The sequence below is a fragment of the Aedes albopictus genome, chromosome 3 (genome assembly GCF_035046485.1).
Source record: "Aedes albopictus strain Foshan chromosome 3, AalbF5, whole genome shotgun sequence".
Classification (NCBI taxonomy): Eukaryota; Metazoa; Arthropoda; class Insecta; order Diptera; family Culicidae; genus Aedes; species Aedes albopictus.
This window is the reverse complement of record NC_085138.1, coordinates 197,223,272-197,246,084: the sequence shown is the minus strand read 5'-3', so window position 1 is coordinate 197,246,084 and position 22,813 is coordinate 197,223,272. Positions and strand designations below refer to the sequence as shown.

The following is a 22,813-nucleotide window of genomic DNA, read 5'->3' as shown; positions in this document are numbered from 1 at the left end:
ATCTTAGAGAAAAAAATAAAGACTTGCTTGCTGCAATTAAGGTGAAGCTCTCTGCAGCTCATAACATACATTCTGTCTCCCTTCGAATCAGAATGTTTGTCATGATCTGCAGGGAGCTTCACCTTAACTATATATCCAGAAATGAATAAGAGAGTTCTGAAAAAGATTCAGTATATCATTAAAGAGATTCTTAGTTTTGAAAGCTAAAGTATTCACTAGAAACATTCAGATGTATTTCTGGGGGAATTTCCGGAAGATTTCTACGGATAATCATTTGTAGACCTCTCAAAGAAATCCCTGGAAGATTTTTTTATAATTTTCTGAAATAATTCTAAAAAGCATATCCGAAAAAGTTCTTGTTGGTAAAACCCCAGAAGAAAACAAAAAAAAAACACGAAAAATTAAATATTTGCTTTAGAAGTTCTTGGGTAAATTCTTCAAAAAACGTGAGAATATATATTCTTACTAAAAGTTTCTTCGGAATTTTAGGGAAAAAAAACACCGAACAACCTCCAAAGTATACTCATCTACAAGTCCGGTTACATAGTTCTAATCTGTAAGGATCAAGAGACTGCTGAGTGGTTAAAGAGAATATCCCCATCCATGAAACCCTGGGAAGGTGCAGAGCTGATGGCAATGGACGAAGTGGCGATTCCACGTCCAGAGATGATCCGAGCATTCTTCCCACAAAGCTCCAGCTATGACGACGACCGAATAAAGGCTCTCATAGAAAGCCAAAATGACATCACAACAACTAATTGGCGTATTGTGAAACGATCCATTCTGAAAGACATTCATGTCGAATGGATCTTCACAGTAGAGGGTGCGTCGATGGAAAAGTTGAAGAAGTCCAAATACACCCTCAACTACCGATTTGGTGAAATCCAACTAAGGAAGATTACAGATCAACCGACTGCCGATACCGACAATCCGACTGGAAGGCCGACCCAAGAGCAATCTGAGAAGGCCTCCTGTTCGGGCAAGGTTCGGCTAACTGGAAGGCCGACCCAAGAGAAATCTGAGGAAGCCTCCGGTTCGGGCGAGGTTAGTAAATCTCACCCCAAAAGCACCATATAGGCTAGTCAGTCCGCCTCTAAAGGAAAAGCTCGAAGCTTACATGCGACTCCCTGCTCTAGTGGTACCAAACCAAAGGTATCTAAACAGGGCAAAGGGAGTGCAAAAAGCGATAGTTTGACCACAGAGTCGAAACTGGCGGGTCAGGTCGCTACAGGGAAGAGAAACAACCCAAACTGTAACACCAAACGACACCCTGATGATCCGCAACATCCAAAGGCGGATAGTCGTCGTCCGGAAAAAAGCGGGAACCCCGGAAATGGCAACTAAAGTTCTGCAAGTGACCTCCACCATGCTGAGAGCACCACGGGTGTGCTCTGTTGGAGGTTCACCAAAGAGAATCTAACCGTGGCCCTCATTCAAGGTCAATAAATCTAGAATACAAGGTATTCCACAACACTCATGTAAGTTGGTATATGATGACAGCCAGGTTTCTCCTAGAGCGGCTATTTTATTACATAACAACTGTAGATACTTTCCAATTTCAGAATTCATAAAAAGGGACATCGTAGCTGTCAGGATGGAGGTACCTTCCGCTAGAGGGAGTAGAGAGATCTTGATGGTCTCGGCATACTTCCCAGGTGACGTGGACGAAATCCCTCCTCCAGAAATAGCTGCGCTCGTAGCCTACAGCCACCGACACAACATCCCCTTCGTCATAGGGTGTGACGCAAATGCACATCACACTGTATGGGGAAGTACAAATATAAACACCAGAGGTGAGTACCTGTTACAGTTTTTCTCTTCCAAGAACATTGACATTTGTAATGTTGGTGACAAGCCCACGTTTGAAAACCTCATTCGTCAGGAAGTTTTGTACTTGACTCTATGTAGTCGGTCTATCTCTGATAAAATAAAAAACTGGCATGTTTCTGAAGAAATATCAATGTCAGACCACAAACACATCATCTTCGAATGGGAAGGGAGTCTAACGATAAAAAAAAACGTTTAAAGATCCTAAGAAAACTGATTGGGAATCCTACTCAGCTATCCTACAATCTGAAGAGTACATCATAGAAAGTCACATCAAGTCCATTACACAATTCTCGCGCTTAGTATCATACAGGCGTATCTACAATGATCGATTTCTCTTCATCGATTGTCTCTTTGGTTAATAACTTGGACGGCAAATAATTTTCGGTTGTTTTTGTTGTTGTAGATGCTAGCCCTAGTCGCCCTTTATCCAAATACACCGAGAGATCATCCGAATATTGAACGTATTTCCCGTAATAATCCGAAGAGAAAATCGATGAAGAGAAATCGACCATTGTAGATACGCCCGTATGATACTAAGCGCGAGAATTGGAAGAAGCGTCCAAATCCATTAAAAACAAAATCCTTAATGCCTACCAAGAGAGCTGTCAAACTAAATCAATTAGTTCGAGCAGAGACGTTCCATGGTGGAATAAAACTCTTGAGAAGCTTAGGAAAACTGCGCGTAGGGAATTCAATCGTGCCAAGCGAACCGGCGATTGGAGCCTATACAGAAAGGCCCTGACGAACTACAACAAAGAAATAAGGTCAGCCAAACGGAAATCGTGGATTCTAATGTGTGAAAGCATAGAGAATACACCCGTAGTGGCCAGACTCCAAAAAACTCTTTCAAAAGACCACTCCAATGGTGTGGGTAGCCTCCGAAAGACGGATGGTTCGCTCACTGTAGAGCCTAGCGATACACTGAGCGAATTGTTAAAGATCCACTTCCCTGATTCAATCCCTGAGTCGAGCATCGGCAACCAAGACACTGGAATTGCTGTCTCAGATCCACAAGAGATCCAATCATGGATTTCTGGATCTAAAAAAGACGCAATAAAGGTGGCAAAGGAAGCTTCCACTCGGGCCAGGGTTGAGAGGGCTGTGAGATCTTTCGAGCCATTTAAGTCTCCTGGCATGGATGGAATATTCCCAGCGTTGATCCAAAAAGAGGAGAAAACACTGGTTCCACCCTTGGTTGAGATTTTTAGGGCGAGTCTGATTTTGGGGCATATACCCAACGATTGGCGTCAAATCCGGGCTGTCTTCATTCCGAAGGCAGGAAAGAGAGATAAAACCAACCCCAAAGCATTCAGGCCGATAAGTTTATCCTCTGTAATGCTCAAAATTATGGAAAAGGTACTATGCGAGTACATAAATCACAAATTTATGAAAGCAATGCCTTTGTCAAAAAACCAATTCGCTTATCAAAGTGGAAAATCTACGATCTCGGCACTACATACGGTAGTTCAAAAGATCGAAAAAACACTCAATGGAAAAGAAATTGCTCTTGTAGCATTTCTTGATATTGAGGGCGCATTCGATAACGCTTCTTATTCGTCTATAGGGTCAGCAATGTTGAGGAGAAAATTCGACCCATGCATTGTTACCTGGGTACATGCTATGCTAGCTAATCGAAAAATCTCCTCTGAGCTTAGCGGTTCATACATTACTGTTAAAGCAACAAGGGGGTGTCCGCAAGGCAGAGTGCTTTCTCCTTTGTTGTGGTCACTGGTGGTGGATGAGCTTCTAGACAGCTTAGAGAGAAGAGGCTTCGAAGTGGTTGGATATGCTGATGACGTTGTCATTATTGTACGAGGCAAATTCGAAAGTGTTGTCGTGGAAAGAATGCCATCTGCCCTAAATCACACTTTTTCCTGGTGTCATAAGGAACAACTAGGCATAAATCCTACAAAAACTTCCATTATCCCTTTCACCAAACGGAGGAAGGTCCAACTGAAACCCCTTTTCTTGAATCATACACAACTAGTTTATTCAAGCGAAGTGAAATATCTAGGTGTCATACTCGATGCAAAACTGAATTGGAACTCTCATCTCCAATCAGTTGCGCAGAAAGGTCTCAATACACTTTGGGTTTGTTCAAAAACCCTGGGTAAAAGATGGGACCTAAAACCAAGTATGATCATGTGGATATATAAAACCATTGTTCGTCCCAGGACTACTTACGCTTCCCTTGTCTGGTGGCCTAAAACTAATGAGGCTGCTGCAAGGGCGAAGCTCAACAAAATCCAACGCACCGCTTGCATAGCGATCACTGGTGCAGTTCGTAGTACACCCACTTTGGCCCTAGACGCAATGCTTCACCTGCCCCGGTTAGATCAATTCATAAAGCTGGAAGCGGAAAAAAGTGCTCTAAGGTTAAAGAGAACAAAAACACTGCTGTCGGGAGACCTTACGGGTCACCTCAGCATATTAAATGAATTTGCCATAAATCCCGCAATAGGAATTTGTAGTGACTGGATGGAAACGGTAGTCAATTATGACTTACCGTCGATGGGGGTGACAATGGGTCTGGGGGGTGAGATTGGGTCAAAACAGAGAAACATAAAATTTGAAATAGATCAATAACTATCGATAATTTATATTGAAAACTTTATATTATTTCAAAGGGGACATGTTTTTACACGTCATGATGCAGAATAAGGTGTTTTGCAATAATCGTTTTTTGTTAAATTTGTGGCTAAACTTATATGATGAAACTACTAGTAAATCACTCTGAAAAAATTTCTCCTTCGTAATGTTTAATACAAGTACCTAATCATAAATTTTCTTATAAGTGGTTAGCTGTAGGTATTACCTGGTTGATGTAATAAAAAAGCGGGGTGTCAGCGGGCTCTTTTTATTTAAAAACTTAATATTTTCGACCCTATGTCTAAATATTAAGAATGGGGGTGAGATTGGGTCAAGCAAGTTATCGAGTGCACATAACCGTAACTAAAAATTCAACTTGTTATCCAGTCCCCATTTGACGTTAGAGTGGTGCCATGTTTACCGTATTTTCACTAAAGCACGCTTTCTTTCAAAAATATGTCGAGAAGCGTCAAACGAGTGTGTTAATACGTTTAGTGCCTAAAATCATTTATAACAAATATACCCATGCGTGTGGACAGCTCCTCTAATCATCAGCTAATCTTTAGTGTACTGCAATATCGGAAGCTCACAAAATAGACTTAACATAATATTTGAACGACCCTCTATCTTGAGATGGAGTGATTTGCTTTAGCAATATAGAGGCCAATGATCATGTACATAAGAGTTTATAACGGAGGGTTTTGTTAGAAATAGTGGTTAGACATTTTTTATGCAGTATACAAAAACTAGCATGTTTTTTTTTATAATCAATCTTTCATTCCTTCTTCGCCCCTCCTTCATTATAATTTCTCCTCCTCTCATGGAGGTTGAAACTCTTAATGAGGATGATTATGATGGCTAAAAATAATGATACAGTATAAAAACGTTATTTTATCGAATTTTGACCATTTTTTCCGTTGTATTAGCCCTTTTAGGTGGATTAATCATCTTTTAAAATTACCTAAGCTTTTATTTGTCATGATAACATTGTGTTTTAAGTAGGTTTACTATATATGATCAATAAAATTAATTTATATTCTTAGATAGATGATTTCGAATACTTTGACCCATTCTCACCCCCTCTAAGGGGTGAGATTGGGTCAATTTTCAATCATTTGTAGTTTACTAAGCAATTCATAAAACGTGATACTTTCTCACTAAACTATCATTACCACATAGGAGAGTATACATACCAAATAAAAAGTTACTCCGACTTCAATTGCATTTGTTATTTAACAAACAATCTTTGAGTATCGTTTTTTGACCCATTCTCACCCCCAACGACGGTACCTTACGATGTGTTCATTCCTTCCCGCCAGAAGTGGGAAGGAGGTGGACCCAGCGTTCCAACAGGCTCTATAAATTTCTTCACAGATTGTTCGAAAATGAATAATCTGACAGGCTCCGGAATCTATGGCCCTAGAACAAAAATCTCTGTCCACTTAGGACAGTGGCCCACAGTATTTCAGGCGGAAATATATGCAATATTAGAATGCGTGTTATTATGCCTGAGGAGAAAGTATAGGTTTGCAAAAATATGTATTTCCTCTGACAGCCAAGCGGCGCTTAATAACTACATTTGTAACTCAAAGCTAGTGTGGGAATGCATTCAGGCTTTGAAAAACTTATCCTTACGCAATCGAGTCCACCTATATTGGATCCCAGGATATACGGGTCTAGAGGCAAACGAGATTGCTGATGAGCTAGCCAGGAAAGGATCTAATGAAAGGTTCATTGGCCCTAAGCCCTTCTACGGGATTTCAGACTGCTCTGTAAAAATGGAACTGAACAAATATATGGTCAGTCAAATCACATCAAACTGGAATGCACTTCCCCATACGAGCCAATCCAAAAAGGCTCGTAACGATAAACCCCAAGAAAACCCAACAACTATTAGGTCTCAACAAAAGGGATCTCAACATCTACACCGGTCTAATAACTGGACACTGCCCCTGCAGATACCATCTACAAAAGATCGGAGCAATCCAAACCTCAAATTGCCGCTTCTGTGACGAGGAGAGGGAAACATCAGAACACATCCTCTGCTATTGCAGTGCACTCACTCAACGTAGGTTCAAAGTTCTCAGCAAGCCCTTTTTAGGGCCTGCTGACATATGGATCTTATCTCCCAAGGACGTGGTTGGCTTCATAAAGCTAGTCTCGCCAGAATGGGGGAGTCACATACTGTAACTCAGGATCTCTATTCATCAATAATAGATGGTCTTGAGTTCAGTCGATACCAAGGTATCTCAGTGACAAATATGTTACTGAGATAACTTGCGTACCTCACAGCAAAAGGGTATATCACAATAGTTCTAAAATCTGGACGCAGTGATCTTCGCCCGACAAACGAGAGATACTCGGAGAAATGCTGACAGTTTGAGAAATGTACAAACATTTGAAAAAAGGAATATCCAAAAACTTACCGGACCAAATAGAACAAATCTCAAGAAAGTTTCAGGAAGATTTTTTAAACGCATCTCTACAGGGAACACTTTTCAAGAATTGGAGAATTTTCTGAAGGAAAGTTTATAATAATGTATACAACTTTTGAATAAATTTTGAAAATAACATAAAATTCTGAAAACATTTTTGGAATAATATGTAGTCATACTTGGAGAAATTCTCGATGAAAGATACTAACAACATTCATACCAAGAATACCAAAAGCACAAATGTCACTATTCCCGACCACGCCCATCTTTACCGTAACTTGGGATTGGAGAAGGAAATGTTGATGTAGCACTTACTTAAGAGGCCTCCGACTCAGTGACACCCTCGTAAGTTACAACGGAGTGGGTGGTTGGGAGATGTATTAGGTCAAGGATTCGCCTGAAAAGCTGGCAATGGACCCATGGTATTTATTGTTTACTTGTAAAATTTAATCTTTTGGAAGCCGGTAATCAAAAGGGATTTGTTTCTATTTATTTGATAAATGATTTTGTTCCTGCTCAGTGAGAGGCATAAGCAAAACCGATCCCTCCAGGGTCATACAACGGCGTAGCCAGCTAGGTTATTATATATTGTAAGGTTGAGTATGACGTTTAGTTTGTGGAGAAAAGTAGAGGAAACGAAATTTCAAAGAAATTTGAGGAGGCGGGGATTGTTTTCAGCATTTCTCACGGTGAAAAAATAATGACCGCTCAGCCAGTTTTGATATCTAAGACAACCTTACAATATATAATAACCTTGGTAGCTTTTTCTTGTTTCTTGCTCACTCTCCTAAACAAATACGATAAAGAGAGGGATGGAGACAGGGACCATTCGCCCCTGGTTTCTTCCCGCTCTTTCTTGCGTTTGTTTAGGAGAGTGAGCAAGAACAAAGAGAAAGCTGGCTACGCCGTTGGGGTAATAGAAAATTTGCAACAAATGTGTAAAACGCGTGAAAAAAGTAGCGATCCGATAAAAATTAAATAAAACAAAATAAATAAACAAAAAGCCGCGTAAAACATCGAAAAAAAAAATACTTGATTTATCTTTAAGAAAATAATAAAAAAAAAACAAAAAAAAAGAACGCGTAAAACGAGTTAGACGAAAATAAAATCACAACAGATTTTTCTATTTATTGTATAAATACTATTTATTAAATAGTTATGTTTCCGCTCAGTGAGAGGTACAAGCAGAACCGATCCCTCCAGGGTAATCGGAACTTTGCAAAAAATGTTTGAAAGGCACGAAAAAAATTGCGATCCGAGAAAAAAGAACGCGTATAACGAGTTAAACGAAAAAAAAAACGGAAGAAAATACACATCCACACCGGCAAAATTGCGAAATTCGACTCGAAGAAAAAAGACGCGGACAACATTGTCTACTTGCCATTGAATGGACATTACCTCTTCAAAAAAATATCGCCGTCTTGAAGAAATTCTCGATGAAAGAATTCCAGTTAAAATAATTTAAGTAGGAGAAAGCCTCAGTATAATTTAACCGGAACTGTAGAAAATGTTTTAATACAAAAAAAAGGAAAAAATGTTAAATTTTCCTAAAATCAAACTAACAGGTGAATCAAATTAAAGTTTCACTAAAACCTCTGAAGGACACGAATGCCAACTTATTTGGTAAAGTATCATTAATAAAATATAATAATAATACCTATAAATTATAACATTCCTAAAGAAATTGTTCGAATAATTTCTAGTCAGTGATGAAATTACTCTCATCATGAAGCAATTCGGAGAGTAAACAGTGTGAGTTTATTCGCACCTGCCTGCTTCGTAAGTAAGAAGCAAAACGAAAACAAAAACACTCATGAGTTTCTAGTTCTAGTTCGTGAAGAACTAATGGAGGTGCGGGAAGTGCATTTGAATGTGGTTATAGCAAATCTAGTGATTATCCATCATATACTAATGCTTTATGCTTCATTGTTCCTGAAAAGCAGCACTGCCAGTCGTGAAATTGCGTTTTTCGTCAAATTGCAAAAAAAAACTCAGGTAAGCTTCGCGAATCACATGCTAGTGCTTGCCAACTTCGTTTACTCACGAATAAGGTAGTGCGAGTATTCTCAGGCCCCTGTCGTTCACGAGTAGGTTTGTTTTGGTTTGTGTCTGCTCGGCTGCAATCTTCATCATTTTCCTATTGAGAAACATTCTAAAATCGCTAAGGAAATCAATAATTTTCTGGAGGAAATCTGAGAAACTACTTTCAGATACACGGATGAAACATCTGAAAAAAAAGCTCTAAATCTTTCAGTGAAAAAAAATCAGAAAGTTTCCTATAGAAATCTCGGAAGGAAACTTCAGTTAAATATCATGAAGAAACCAATAGTATTTTTGGAAGAATCTATGATTCTCTCTTAAGCAAAACTAGATGCGTTTCCTCAGCTTTAGTTTTTGATTTTTTATTAAATAACGGAGCAATATTCTCAAAATCGATTCCCATGCACATGTAGAGGAAAGACCAAGGTGTCTTCTGATTTTTTTCCCGGTAGAAAATCTGTTTCGTTTTTCGAAAAATCATTTTTTTTAGAAATTGTGACCAAAAATGGTTTTTGTAAATATGAAAAACATATTCCACCAGGAAAAAAAAATCAGCAGATACCATGATCCTTCCTCTAAATGCGCATGAAAACCGAGTTTGTAACTATTGCTTCTTTATTTTTCTTTTCTTTCTTTCTTTCTTTTGTGCTAATAACAATTTTAGGATAAGTCTATCGTTTTTCAAAGTTTGTTATAAATGTCATTATTGTTCAAAATTCCATTTCATTCGGTTCACTGAAGCCGGGGATATAGCAGTTTTAAAGTGGCCGTCGGATAAAATTCAATTTAACTAGAATCTGTAACACTGGAAAATCTTTTACAAATGCGGACTATTACTAGACAATTAGTTGATTAACTGTCAAAAACATTTTTTGATAAACTTTGCGAAAAGTTACAACTAGTTGAACATTTTAAAAAAGTGAAAATTGTCCATGTCCTGATTATTAAATCTTTACTAGAACTGTTCTAAGCAACAGGTATTAGATATCAGAAGGCCGGCTCCAGAGGCACATTATCCTCCATTCGGGACATTTGTACCATCGCCATACATACAAGCCTATGTCATCATATACCTGAGGGAGAATGGGACAAGTGATGGGAATTAGGAAAGAGAAAGGTGATGAAATACACACTTAAAAAATATTCGCGGGCTCGGCTTTCCGCGCACAGCCGACTACTCAGCAAACTCAAAAACAGATATGTATCTCAGCTAAAACTGCATCTGTTAGCTGATTCTCAGCAAAACAGTTGCCGAACCTCAGTAATGAACTGTCAAAGGTGCTGAGATTTCGGTTATGTTGTTGTTTGCCGAGCGCTCGGCTGTGCGGATCTCGGTGAAAGTTTGAGAAAATGCTGAGATCCCGGCATTTCAAATTAAGTGTGTAGGAAGGGATGCCCTAGAAAAGGGGAATGAATAGTCGTCGTCCGGAAAAAAGCGGGAACCCCGGAAATGGCAACTAAAGTTCTGCAAGTGACCTCCACCATGCTGAGAGCACCACGGGTGTGCTCTGTTGGAGGTTCACCAAAGAGAATCTAACCGTGGCCCTCATTCAAGGTCAATAAATCTAGAATACAAGGTATTCCACAACACTCATGTAAGTTGGTATATGATGACAGCCAGGTTTCTCCTAGAGCGGCTATTTTATTACATAACAACTGTAGATACTTTCCAATTTCAGAATTCATAAAAAGGGACATCGTAGCTGTCAGGATGGAGGTACCTTCCGCTAGAGGGAGTAGAGAGATCTTGATGGTCTCGGCATACTTCCCAGGTGACGTGGACGAAATCCCTCCTCCAGAAATAGCTGCGCTCGTAGCCTACAGCCACCGACACAACATCCCCTTCGTCATAGGGTGTGACGCAAATGCACATCACACTGTATGGGGAAGTACAAATATAAACACCAGAGGTGAGTACCTGTTACAGTTTTTCTCTTCCAAGAACATTGACATTTGTAATGTTGGTGACAAGCCCACGTTTGAAAACCTCATTCGTCAGGAAGTTTTGTACTTGACTCTATGTAGTCGGTCTATCTCTGATAAAATAAAAAACTGGCATGTTTCTGAAGAAATATCAATGTCAGACCACAAACACATCATCTTCGAATGGGAAGGGAGTCTAACGATAAAAAAAAACGTTTAAAGATCCTAAGAAAACTGATTGGGAATCCTACTCAGCTATCCTACAATCTGAAGAGTACATCATAGAAAGTCACATCAAGTCCATTACACAATTCTCGCGCTTAGTATCATACAGGCGTATCTACAATGATCGATTTCTCTTCATCGATTGTCTCTTTGGTTAATAACTTGGACGGCAAATAATTTTCGGTTGTTTTTGTTGTTGTAGATGCTAGCCCTAGTCGCCCTTTATCCAAATACACCGAGAGATCATCCGAATATTGAACGTATTTCCCGTAATAATCCGAAGAGAAAATCGATGAAGAGAAATCGACCATTGTAGATACGCCCGTATGATACTAAGCGCGAGAATTGGAAGATGCGTCCAAATCCATTAAAAACAAAATCCTTAATGCCTACCAAGAGAGCTGTCAAACTAAATCAATTAGTTCGAGCAGAGACGTTCCATGGTGGAATAAAACTCTTGAGAAGCTTAGGAAAACTGCGCGTAGGGAATTCAATCGTGCCAAGCGAACCGGCGATTGGAGCCTATACAGAAAGGCCCTGACGAACTACAACAAAGAAATAAGGTCAGCCAAACGGAAATCGTGGATTCTAATGTGTGAAAGCATAGAGAATACACCCGTAGTGGCCAGACTCCAAAAAACTCTTTCAAAAGACCACTCCAATGGTGTGGGTAGCCTCCGAAAGACGGATGGTTCGCTCACTGTAGAGCCTAGCGATACACTGAGCGAATTGTTAAAGATCCACTTCCCTGATTCAATCCCTGAGTCGAGCATCGGCAACCAAGACACTGGAATTGCTGTCTCAGATCCACAAGAGATCCAATCATGGATTTCTGGATCTAAAAAAGACGCAATAAAGGTGGCAAAGGAAGCTTCCACTCGGGCCAGGGTTGAGAGGGCTGTGAGATCTTTCGAGCCATTTAAGTCTCCTGGCATGGATGGAATATTCCCAGCGTTGATCCAAAAAGAGGAGAAAACACTGGTTCCACCCTTGGTTGAGATTTTTAGGGCGAGTCTGATTTTGGGGCATATACCCAACGATTGGCGTCAAATCCGGGCTGTCTTCATTCCGAAGGCAGGAAAGAGAGATAAAACCAACCCCAAAGCATTCAGGCCGATAAGTTTATCCTCTGTAATGCTCAAAATTATGGAAAAGGTACTATGCGAGTACATAAATCACAAATTTATGAAAGCAATGCCTTTGTCAAAAAACCAATTCGCTTATCAAAGTGGAAAATCTACGATCTCGGCACTACATACGGTAGTTCAAAAGATCGAAAAAACACTCAATGGAAAAGAAATTGCTCTTGTAGCATTTCTTGATATTGAGGGCGCATTCGATAACGCTTCTTATTCGTCTATAGGGTCAGCAATGTTGAGGAGAAAATTCGACCCATGCATTGTTACCTGGGTACATGCTATGCTAGCTAATCGAAAAATCTCCTCTGAGCTTAGCGGTTCATACATTACTGTTAAAGCAACAAGGGGGTGTCCGCAAGGCAGAGTGCTTTCTCCTTTGTTGTGGTCACTGGTGGTGGATGAGCTTCTAGACAGCTTAGAGAGAAGAGGCTTCGAAGTGGTTGGATATGCTGATGACGTTGTCATTATTGTACGAGGCAAATTCGAAAGTGTTGTCGTGGAAAGAATGCCATCTGCCCTAAATCACACTTTTTCCTGGTGTCATAAGGAACAACTAGGCATAAATCCTACAAAAACTTCCATTATCCCTTTCACCAAACGGAGGAAGGTCCAACTGAAACCCCTTTTCTTGAATCATACACAACTAGTTTATTCAAGCGAAGTGAAATATCTAGGTGTCATACTCGATGCAAAACTGAATTGGAACTCTCATCTCCAATCAGTTGCGCAGAAAGGTCTCAATACACTTTGGGTTTGTTCAAAAACCCTGGGTAAAAGATGGGACCTAAAACCAAGTATGATCATGTGGATATATAAAACCATTGTTCGTCCCAGGACTACTTACGCTTCCCTTGTCTGGTGGCCTAAAACTAATGAGGCTGCTGCAAGGGCGAAGCTCAACAAAATCCAACGCACCGCTTGCATAGCGATCACTGGTGCAGTTCGTAGTACACCCACTTTGGCCCTAGACGCAATGCTTCACCTGCCCCGGTTAGATCAATTCATAAAGCTGGAAGCGGAAAAAAGTGCTCTAAGGTTAAAGAGAACAAAAACACTGCTGTCGGGAGACCTTACGGGTCACCTCAGCATATTAAATGAATTTGCCATAAATCCCGCAATAGGAATTTGTAGTGACTGGATGGAAACGGTAGTCAATTATGACTTACCGTCGATGGGGGTGACAATGGGTCTGGGGGGTGAGATTGGGTCAAAACAGAGAAACATAAAATTTGAAATAGATCAATAACTATCGATAATTTATATTGAAAACTTTATATTATTTCAAAGGGGACATGTTTTTACACGTCATGATGCAGAATAAGGTGTTTTGCAATAATCGTTTTTTGTTAAATTTGTGGCTAAACTTATATGATGAAACTACTAGTAAATCACTCTGAAAAAATTTCTCCTTCGTAATGTTTAATACAAGTACCTAATCATAAATTTTCTTATAAGTGGTTAGCTGTAGGTATTACCTGGTTGATGTAATAAAAAAGCGGGGTGTCAGCGGGCTCTTTTTATTTAAAAACTTAATATTTTCGACCCTATGTCTAAATATTAAGAATGGGGGTGAGATTGGGTCAAGCAAGTTATCGAGTGCACATAACCGTAACTAAAAATTCAACTTGTTATCCAGTCCCCATTTGACGTTAGAGTGGTGCCATGTTTACCGTATTTTCACTAAAGCACGCTTTCTTTCAAAAATATGTCGAGAAGCGTCAAACGAGTGTGTTAATACGTTTAGTGCCTAAAATCATTTATAACAAATATACCCATGCGTGTGGACAGCTCCTCTAATCATCAGCTAATCTTTAGTGTACTGCAATATCGGAAGCTCACAAAATAGACTTAACATAATATTTGAACGACCCTCTATCTTGAGATGGAGTGATTTGCTTTAGCAATATAGAGGCCAATGATCATGTACATAAGAGTTTATAACGGAGGGTTTTGTTAGAAATAGTGGTTAGACATTTTTTATGCAGTATACAAAAACTAGCATGTTTTTTTTTTATAATCAATCTTTCATTCCTTCTTCGCCCCTCCTTCATTATAATTTCTCCTCCTCTCATGGAGGTTGAAACTCTTAATGAGGATGATTATGATGGCTAAAAATAATGATACAGTATAAAAACGTTATTTTATCGAATTTTGACCATTTTTTCCGTTGTATTAGCCCTTTTAGGTGGATTAATCATCTTTTAAAATTACCTAAGCTTTTATTTGTCATGATAACATTGTGTTTTAAGTAGGTTTACTATATATGATCAATAAAATTAATTTATATTCTTAGATAGATGATTTCGAATACTTTGACCCATTCTCACCCCCTCTAAGGGGTGAGATTGGGTCAATTTTCAATCATTTGTAGTTTACTAAGCAATTCATAAAACGTGATACTTTCTCACTAAACTATCATTACCACATAGGAGAGTATACATACCAAATAAAAAGTTACTCCGACTTCAATTGCATTTGTTATTTAACAAACAATCTTTGAGTATCGTTTTTTGACCCATTCTCACCCCCAACGACGGTACCTTACGATGTGTTCATTCCTTCCCGCCAGAAGTGGGAAGGAGGTGGACCCAGCGTTCCAACAGGCTCTATAAATTTCTTCACAGATTGTTCGAAAATGAATAATCTGACAGGCTCCGGAATCTATGGCCCTAGAACAAAAATCTCTGTCCACTTAGGACAGTGGCCCACAGTATTTCAGGCGGAAATATATGCAATATTAGAATGCGTGTTATTATGCCTGAGGAGAAAGTATAGGTTTGCAAAAATATGTATTTCCTCTGACAGCCAAGCGGCGCTTAATAACTACATTTGTAACTCAAAGCTAGTGTGGGAATGCATTCAGGCTTTGAAAAACTTATCCTTACGCAATCGAGTCCACCTATATTGGATCCCAGGATATACGGGTCTAGAGGCAAACGAGATTGCTGATGAGCTAGCCAGGAAAGGATCTAATGAAAGGTTCATTGGCCCTAAGCCCTTCTACGGGATTTCAGACTGCTCTGTAAAAATGGAACTGAACAAATATATGGTCAGTCAAATCACATCAAACTGGAATGCACTTCCCCATACGAGCCAATCCAAAAAGGCTCGTAACGATAAACCCCAAGAAAACCCAACAACTATTAGGTCTCAACAAAAGGGATCTCAACATCTACACCGGTCTAATAACTGGACACTGCCCCTGCAGATACCATCTACAAAAGATCGGAGCAATCCAAACCTCAAATTGCCGCTTCTGTGACGAGGAGAGGGAAACATCAGAACACATCCTCTGCTATTGCAGTGCACTCACTCAACGTAGGTTCAAAGTTCTCAGCAAGCCCTTTTTAGGGCCTGCTGACATATGGATCTTATCTCCCAAGGACGTGGTTGGCTTCATAAAGCTAGTCTCGCCAGAATGGGGGAGTCACATACTGTAACTCAGGATCTCTATTCATCAATAATAGATGGTCTTGAGTTCAGTCGATACCAAGGTATCTCAGTGACAAATATGTTACTGAGATAACTTGCGTACCTCACAGCAAAAGGGTATATCACAATAGTTCTAAAATCTGGACGCAGTGATCTTCGCCCGACAAACGAGAGATACTCGGAGAAATGCTGACAGTTTGAGAAATGTACAAACATTTGAAAAAAGGAATATCCAAAAACTTACCGGACCAAATAGAACAAATCTCAAGAAAGTTTCAGGAAGATTTTTTAAACGCATCTCTACAGGGAACACTTTTCAAGAATTGGAGAATTTTCTGAAGGAAAGTTTATAATAATGTATACAACTTTTGAATAAATTTTGAAAATAACATAAAATTCTGAAAACATTTTTGGAATAATATGTAGTCATACTTGGAGAAATTCTCGATGAAAGATACTAACAACATTCATACCAAGAATACCAAAAGCACAAATGTCACTATTCCCGACCACGCCCATCTTTACCGTAACTTGGGATTGGAGAAGGAAATGTTGATGTAGCACTTACTTAAGAGGCCTCCGACTCAGTGACACCCTCGTAAGTTACAACGGAGTGGGTGGTTGGGAGATGTATTAGGTCAAGGATTCGCCTGAAAAGCTGGCAATGGACCCATGGTATTTATTGTTTACTTGTAAAATTTAATCTTTTGGAAGCCGGTAATCAAAAGGGATTTGTTTCTATTTATTTGATAAATGATTTTGTTCCTGCTCAGTGAGAGGCATAAGCAAAACCGATCCCTCCAGGGTCATACAACGGCGTAGCCAGCTAGGTTATTATATATTGTAAGGTTGAGTATGACGTTTAGTTTGTGGAGAAAAGTAGAGGAAACGAAATTTCAAAGAAATTTGAGGAGGCGGGGATTGTTTTCAGCATTTCTCACGGTGAAAAAATAATGACCGCTCAGCCAGTTTTGATATCTAAGACAACCTTACAATATATAATAACCTTGGTAGCTTTTTCTTGTTTCTTGCTCACTCTCCTAAACAAATACGATAAAGAGAGGGATGGAGACAGGGACCATTCGCCCCTGGTTTCTTCCCGCTCTTTCTTGCGTTTGTTTAGGAGAGTGAGCAAGAACAAAGAGAAAGCTGGCTACGCCGTTGGGGTAATAGAAAATTTGCAACAAATGTGTAAAACGCGTGAAAAAAGTAGCGATCCGATAAAAATTAAATAAAACAAAATAAATAAACAAAAAGCCGCGTAAAACATCGAAAAAAAAAATACTTGATTTATCTTTAAGAAAATAATAAAAAAAAAACAAAAAAAAAGAACGCGTAAAACGAGTTAGACGAAAATAAAATCACAACAGATTTTTCTATTTATTGTATAAATACTATTTATTAAATAGTTATGTTTCCGCTCAGTGAGAGGTACAAGCAGAACCGATCCCTCCAGGGTAATCGGAACTTTGCAAAAAATGTTTGAAAGGCACGAAAAAAATTGCGATCCGAGAAAAAAGAACGCGTATAACGAGTTAAACGAAAAAAAAAACGGAAGAAAATACACATCCACACCGGCAAAATTGCGAAATTCGACTCGAAGAAAAAAGACGCGGACAACATTGTCTACTTGCCATTGAATGGACATTACCTCTTCAAAAAAATATCGCCGTCTTGAAGAAATTCTCGATGAAAGAATTCCAGTTAAAATAATTTAAGTAGGAGAAAGCCTCAGTATAATTTAACCGGAACTGTAGAAAATGTTTTAATACAAAAAAAAGGAAAAAATGTTAAATTTTCCTAAAATCAAACTAACAGGTGAATCAAATTAAAGTTTCACTAAAACCTCTGAAGGACACGAATGCCAACTTATTTGGTAAAGTATCATTAATAAAATATAATAATAATACCTATAAATTATAACATTCCTAAAGAAATTGTTCGAATAATTTCTAGTCAGTGATGAAATTACTCTCATCATGAAGCAATTCGGAGAGTAAACAGTGTGAGTTTATTCGCACCTGCCTGCTTCGTAAGTAAGAAGCAAAACGAAAACAAAAACACTCATGAGTTTCTAGTTCTAGTTCGTGAAGAACTAATGGAGGTGCGGGAAGTGCATTTGAATGTGGTTATAGCAAATCTAGTGATTATCCATCATATACTAATGCTTTATGCTTCATTGTTCCTGAAAAGCAGCACTGCCAGTCGTGAAATTGCGTTTTTCGTCAAATTGCAAAAAAAAACTCAGGTAAGCTTCGCGAATCACATGCTAGTGCTTGCCAACTTCGTTTACTCACGAATAAGGTAGTGCGAGTATTCTCAGGCCCCTGTCGTTCACGAGTAGGTTTGTTTTGGTTTGTGTCTGCTCGGCTGCAATCTTCATCATTTTCCAATTGAGAAACATTCTAAAATCGCTAAGGAAATCAATAATTTTCTGGAGGAAATCTGAGAAACTACTTTCAGATACACGGATGAAACATCTGAAAAAAAAGCTCTAAATCTTTCAGTGAAAAAAAATCAGAAAGTTTCCTATAGAAATCTCGGAAGGAAACTTCAGTTAAATATCATGAAGAAACCAATAGTATTTTTGGAAGAATCTATGATTCTCTCTTAAGCAAAACTAGATGCGTTTCCTCAGCTTTAGTTTTTGATTTTTTATTAAATAACGGAGCAATATTCTCAAAATCGATTCCCATGCACATGTAGAGGAAAGACCAAGGTGTCTTCTGATTTTTTTCCCGGTAGAAAATCTGTTTCGTTTTTCGAAAAATCATTTTTTTTAGAAATTGTGACCAAAAATGGTTTTTGTAAATATGAAAAACATATTCCACCAGGAAAAAAAAATCAGCAGATACCATGATCCTTCCTCTAAATGCGCATGAAAACCGAGTTTGTAACTATTGCTTCTTTATTTTTCTTTTCTTTCTTTCTTTCTTTTGTGCTAATAACAATTTTAGGATAAGTCTATCGTTTTTCAAAGTTTGTTATAAATGTCATTATTGTTCAAAATTCCATTTCATTCGGTTCACTGAAGCCGGGGATATAGCAGTTTTAAAGTGGCCGTCGGATAAAATTCAATTTAACTAGAATCTGTAACACTGGAAAATCTTTTACAAATGCGGACTATTACTAGACAATTAGTTGATTAACTGTCAAAAACATTTTTTGATAAACTTTGCGAAAAGTTACAACTAGTTGAACATTTTAAAAAAGTGAAAATTGTCCATGTCCTGATTATTAAATCTTTACTAGAACTGTTCTAAGCAACAGGTATTAGATATCAGAAGGCCGGCTCCAGAGGCACATTATCCTCCATTCGGGACATTTGTACCATCGCCATACATACAAGCCTATGTCATCATATACCTGAGGGAGAATGGGACAAGTGATGGGAATTAGGAAAGAGAAAGGTGATGAAATACACACTTAAAAAATATTCGCGGGCTCGGCTTTCCGCGCACAGCCGACTACTCAGCAAACTCAAAAACAGATATGTATCTCAGCTAAAACTGCATCTGTTAGCTGATTCTCAGCAAAACAGTTGCCGAACCTCAGTAATGAACTGTCAAAGGTGCTGAGATTTCGGTTATGTTGTTGTTTGCCGAGCGCTCGGCTGTGCGGATCTCGGTGAAAGTTTGAGAAAATGCTGAGATCCCGGCATTTCAAATTAAGTGTGTAGGAAGGGATGCCCTAGAAAAGGGGAATGAACGCATAAGCGCAACGAGAGCTCATAGCCCATACCACAACGGGGTTAATCAGTGCCCTGAAAAGGACACCGTTAAACGCATAAGCGTAAAGAGAGCCTATAGCTCATTGAAGGTAGCTTGTGATGTCATGCGACTTTCAATATGGCATAGAAAGGCACGTCCTCGAAAGCATCCTCAATATTCAAGAAATCACCCAAGCAAAAACTAAGTTTGAGCGAGAGCTTTCTTGAAAACGTATACAACTTTGTGTAAAAGAGTCACTGTGGACATCCCAAATTGGGAGGCATGTGAGTTCACATGAACAGGCATGTGAGCCAGACGAACATCACAGATGTGGTAATCGACAATGCGTTTCAAGCATTTCAGAAAGAACGAGGTAACCAGATAAATCTGGAACTCATTCCTTTTCTATACAACGCACACACCCTTTCGGGATAAAACTACAGAGTTATTTCACGCCATGAAAATACCCAATAGAAAACTACAAGAGTTCAATACATGTTTGAAAAACTCAAATCCCTCTGGAGAAAAATAGACCAAAGCCCCATTTACTCCTGGAGATTTGAAGTAAGCAGAGCTCTTTAATGCCCGTTAAATCGATTCTACAGCTACAATCCTCGGACAGAAGCTAAGATTCGTAGCTATACAAAAGACTGGTTTATCTGAAGATATTTTGAATTTGAACAGGTCAGAGTTCCATTCATGAATACTTTTTGAGGTCCACACAAACCACAGAGGACAAGCTTCTTTCAAAGCAATAGCTATGGTATACCACAATGAAGGGCGTTGTAATAGCAAAACCACAATGAAACTCTCTTGGAGTAGTAATGGAAGCGAGTAATCCATAAAATGTGATCGCAACCAATTAGTACAGGTTCCCTAGCTTGTTGAGCAGGGACGCCAGAATACGCAAAGTTTGCGAAGGAACACTCAAAAGTGCAAAGAAGGTCAAATGGAGACTCCTCATCTCACACATGCCAATCAGTCAACTCATGACAAATTCTGCTCATGCAGAGTTGGGTTAGGTGCAATTCTATGTTAAGCTATCCATAAACTGTACAACATAAGTATTCCATCAAACTAAAGCATCTCAAATTAATGTTTGAGTTACTTCAGATTATATATTCATCGTAGCAATACTGCCAAATATCAGCGAAAAGATGCTGAAAACAAGAGCTTGCTTGAAGGCATCCATAGGGAAAGGTTGAAACATACTGTTAACGTTATGCTAAGATATAACATGCTCGAGGTACGACACTTCATTTACAATGAAAGAAGAAAAACTGGGTTCACAAGGTTACCTGTAAAGAAGTTACCCTACGAAAATGAACTTTTTGCAGTAGAGCCACTTGGGCTACACACACTTTTTACGCTGAAAATTGATCTGAGATTTCCTAGCCTTAGCCACTACCCAAACAGACAGGATTACACTCATCACAATCACAACACAAAAGGGAAACATCAACGACAAACCAAATCGGTGTCAATTGAAAAACGCCAATGGCGAAAACGAATCTCTCATGTGGACTATTACTAGACAACTAATTGATCAACTAACAATAACACTTTTTGATAAACTTTGCGAATCGTTACAACTAGTTGAATATTTTAAAAAAGTGAAAATTGTGCATGTCCTGATAATTAAATTATTCAACTGTTCTAAGCAACAGGAAATTCTACCAACAAACCATTGTGAGATTACTTAAAAAAAAATCAAGGACGATACGCAATTATTGAAAAATACCTCAAAGCGCTGCAACACATTTGAGTTATAATTCGCCAAAAGTTTTTCTGAAGTTTCACTTGGAAAATTTTCTCGAGGATCTATCTGAAACAACTCTAGGAGTTTTGTAAGATAGTTCTCAGAGCAATTTCTCTATAGATCGATTCAATTACAATAAATACAGAACCTACAAATAGGCATAAAAATTAACAATTTTTTTTTCAAAGGAATTCACTCCATTTCTAGGTGAAGTGTTTTTTCATTCAACATCTCTATTCCCCATACAAAAGCTTTTTTCAAATCGATAGGGAGCGCCTCATTTTTTTTTTCAAAATTCTTTCATTATGACGTTTTGGAGAAGCTAAAATCTCTGGTAACTTTCAGATTTCTCCCTAAATCGCAAATTATTTGAAAATATCCTTAGCAGACAAATTCGAGACTCACCCGACTGGTTACTGGTGAAAGCAGGTTGCGAAGCATTGCGCGGCATATTGTTGGCGTTGTATTCGTTGGCATCGGACTCGGAGTTGGTGGTACGCTTCCGCTGCAGGGGTTTCTTCATCTCGATCTGTCCGGACTCGGACGACGAATTGCTTGAGCTGCCGTTCTGCTCCTGAACCTTGGCCTCGGTGATGGTAGGTAGAGTAGCCACCGCCGTCATTCCCTGTTGCCCAGCCAGCTGGTCCAGAGCCAGGCTGGAGTGCACACCCGGATCGGCGTTCAGAGGAGCCTTCAGTCTTTTTTCCATCGTACCGTCCGGTAACTGCACCATGAAATAGGAACCACCGATTGAGCCACGCTCCATTTGCATACGCTTCTCCTCATACATTCGCTGCATTAAAGGCTTGACTTTGTCGTCTTCCTTAGGATAGCTGTGTGGGAATAAAAGGGATCCAATTAAACACTGCTCAACTGCATTCCGATTATCAACTTACGTGAGGGGCCTCATCATAGCACCGAAAATTGCGCAGTTCAATATTAGACCAGCTAATATGAGCGTGGAATTTTTCCAGTCGAAATTGGCCAGCAGCATGTTGGCCAGCGGAGCGAACACAAAGGTGCCCACTCCGGAGCCACAGACGGCGATGCCCGTCGCCAAGGAACGTTTCGTTTCGAAGTAATACCCGACGGCGACGACGGCCGGCAGATAGATGAAGCCGAATCCGATACCGCCCATCACGCCGTAGGTCAGCATCATCACCGTCACATTCGGGCTTAAGGTACTGAGAGCAAATGCCACGCAGGAGATTACACTACCAGCTATACAGACTGCCCGGCAGCCATATTTGTTCGCCAGTGCCGACACCACTGGACCAGCGCTTAAGTACATTCCACTAAGTAAACTACCCACCCACGCTACCGTACCCTTGCCTTCGCCGAAGTAATCCACGAAGTCATTCAGGAACACACCGAAGGTATACGCGATACCGTCCACTATCATGTTACACATAAACGACGCAAACACAATCACCCATCCGTAGCTGGAACGAAACAATAGAAAACGGGGAAAACAGATTGTTAGTCGAATGCGTGGTTACGAAGCAATACTTTTATATTGAAAGAATTAAAAGAAAACTGGCAAAAAAAAATTAAAAACATTCAACAAACTTTTGGTTGTATACCTGATGGAAGCTTATTATATTCCATTGCGTGTTGTGTTTATAAGACACATATTTGTTAGTATTGATCACTCCCTGATTGGAAAGCTGGGTCAGCTCTTAGAATCTGACATGGTTCTGATAAGTATAGAATGAGATCAAACTCTTTTGA

The 22,813-nt window shown here is 39.3% G+C and overlaps 1 protein-coding gene across 7 annotated transcripts in view; it reads right to left on the bottom strand.

The window, feature by feature from the left end:
* LOC109411624 (monocarboxylate transporter 14) overlaps positions 1 to 22,813 on the bottom strand; it is a 130,467-nt gene that overhangs the window by 6,952 nt on the left and 100,702 nt on the right. For all 7 annotated transcript variants that reach the window (XM_062858098.1, XM_062858097.1, XM_062858101.1 and 4 more), the window contains 2 exons: positions 21,979 to 22,524; positions 21,488 to 21,915 (listed from right to left, as the gene is read on the bottom strand). In XM_062858098.1, coding sequence (XP_062714082.1) covers positions 21,488 to 21,915; positions 21,979 to 22,524 — 974 coding nt within the window. The remainder of the gene's footprint in view (positions 1 to 21,487; positions 21,916 to 21,978; positions 22,525 to 22,813) is intronic.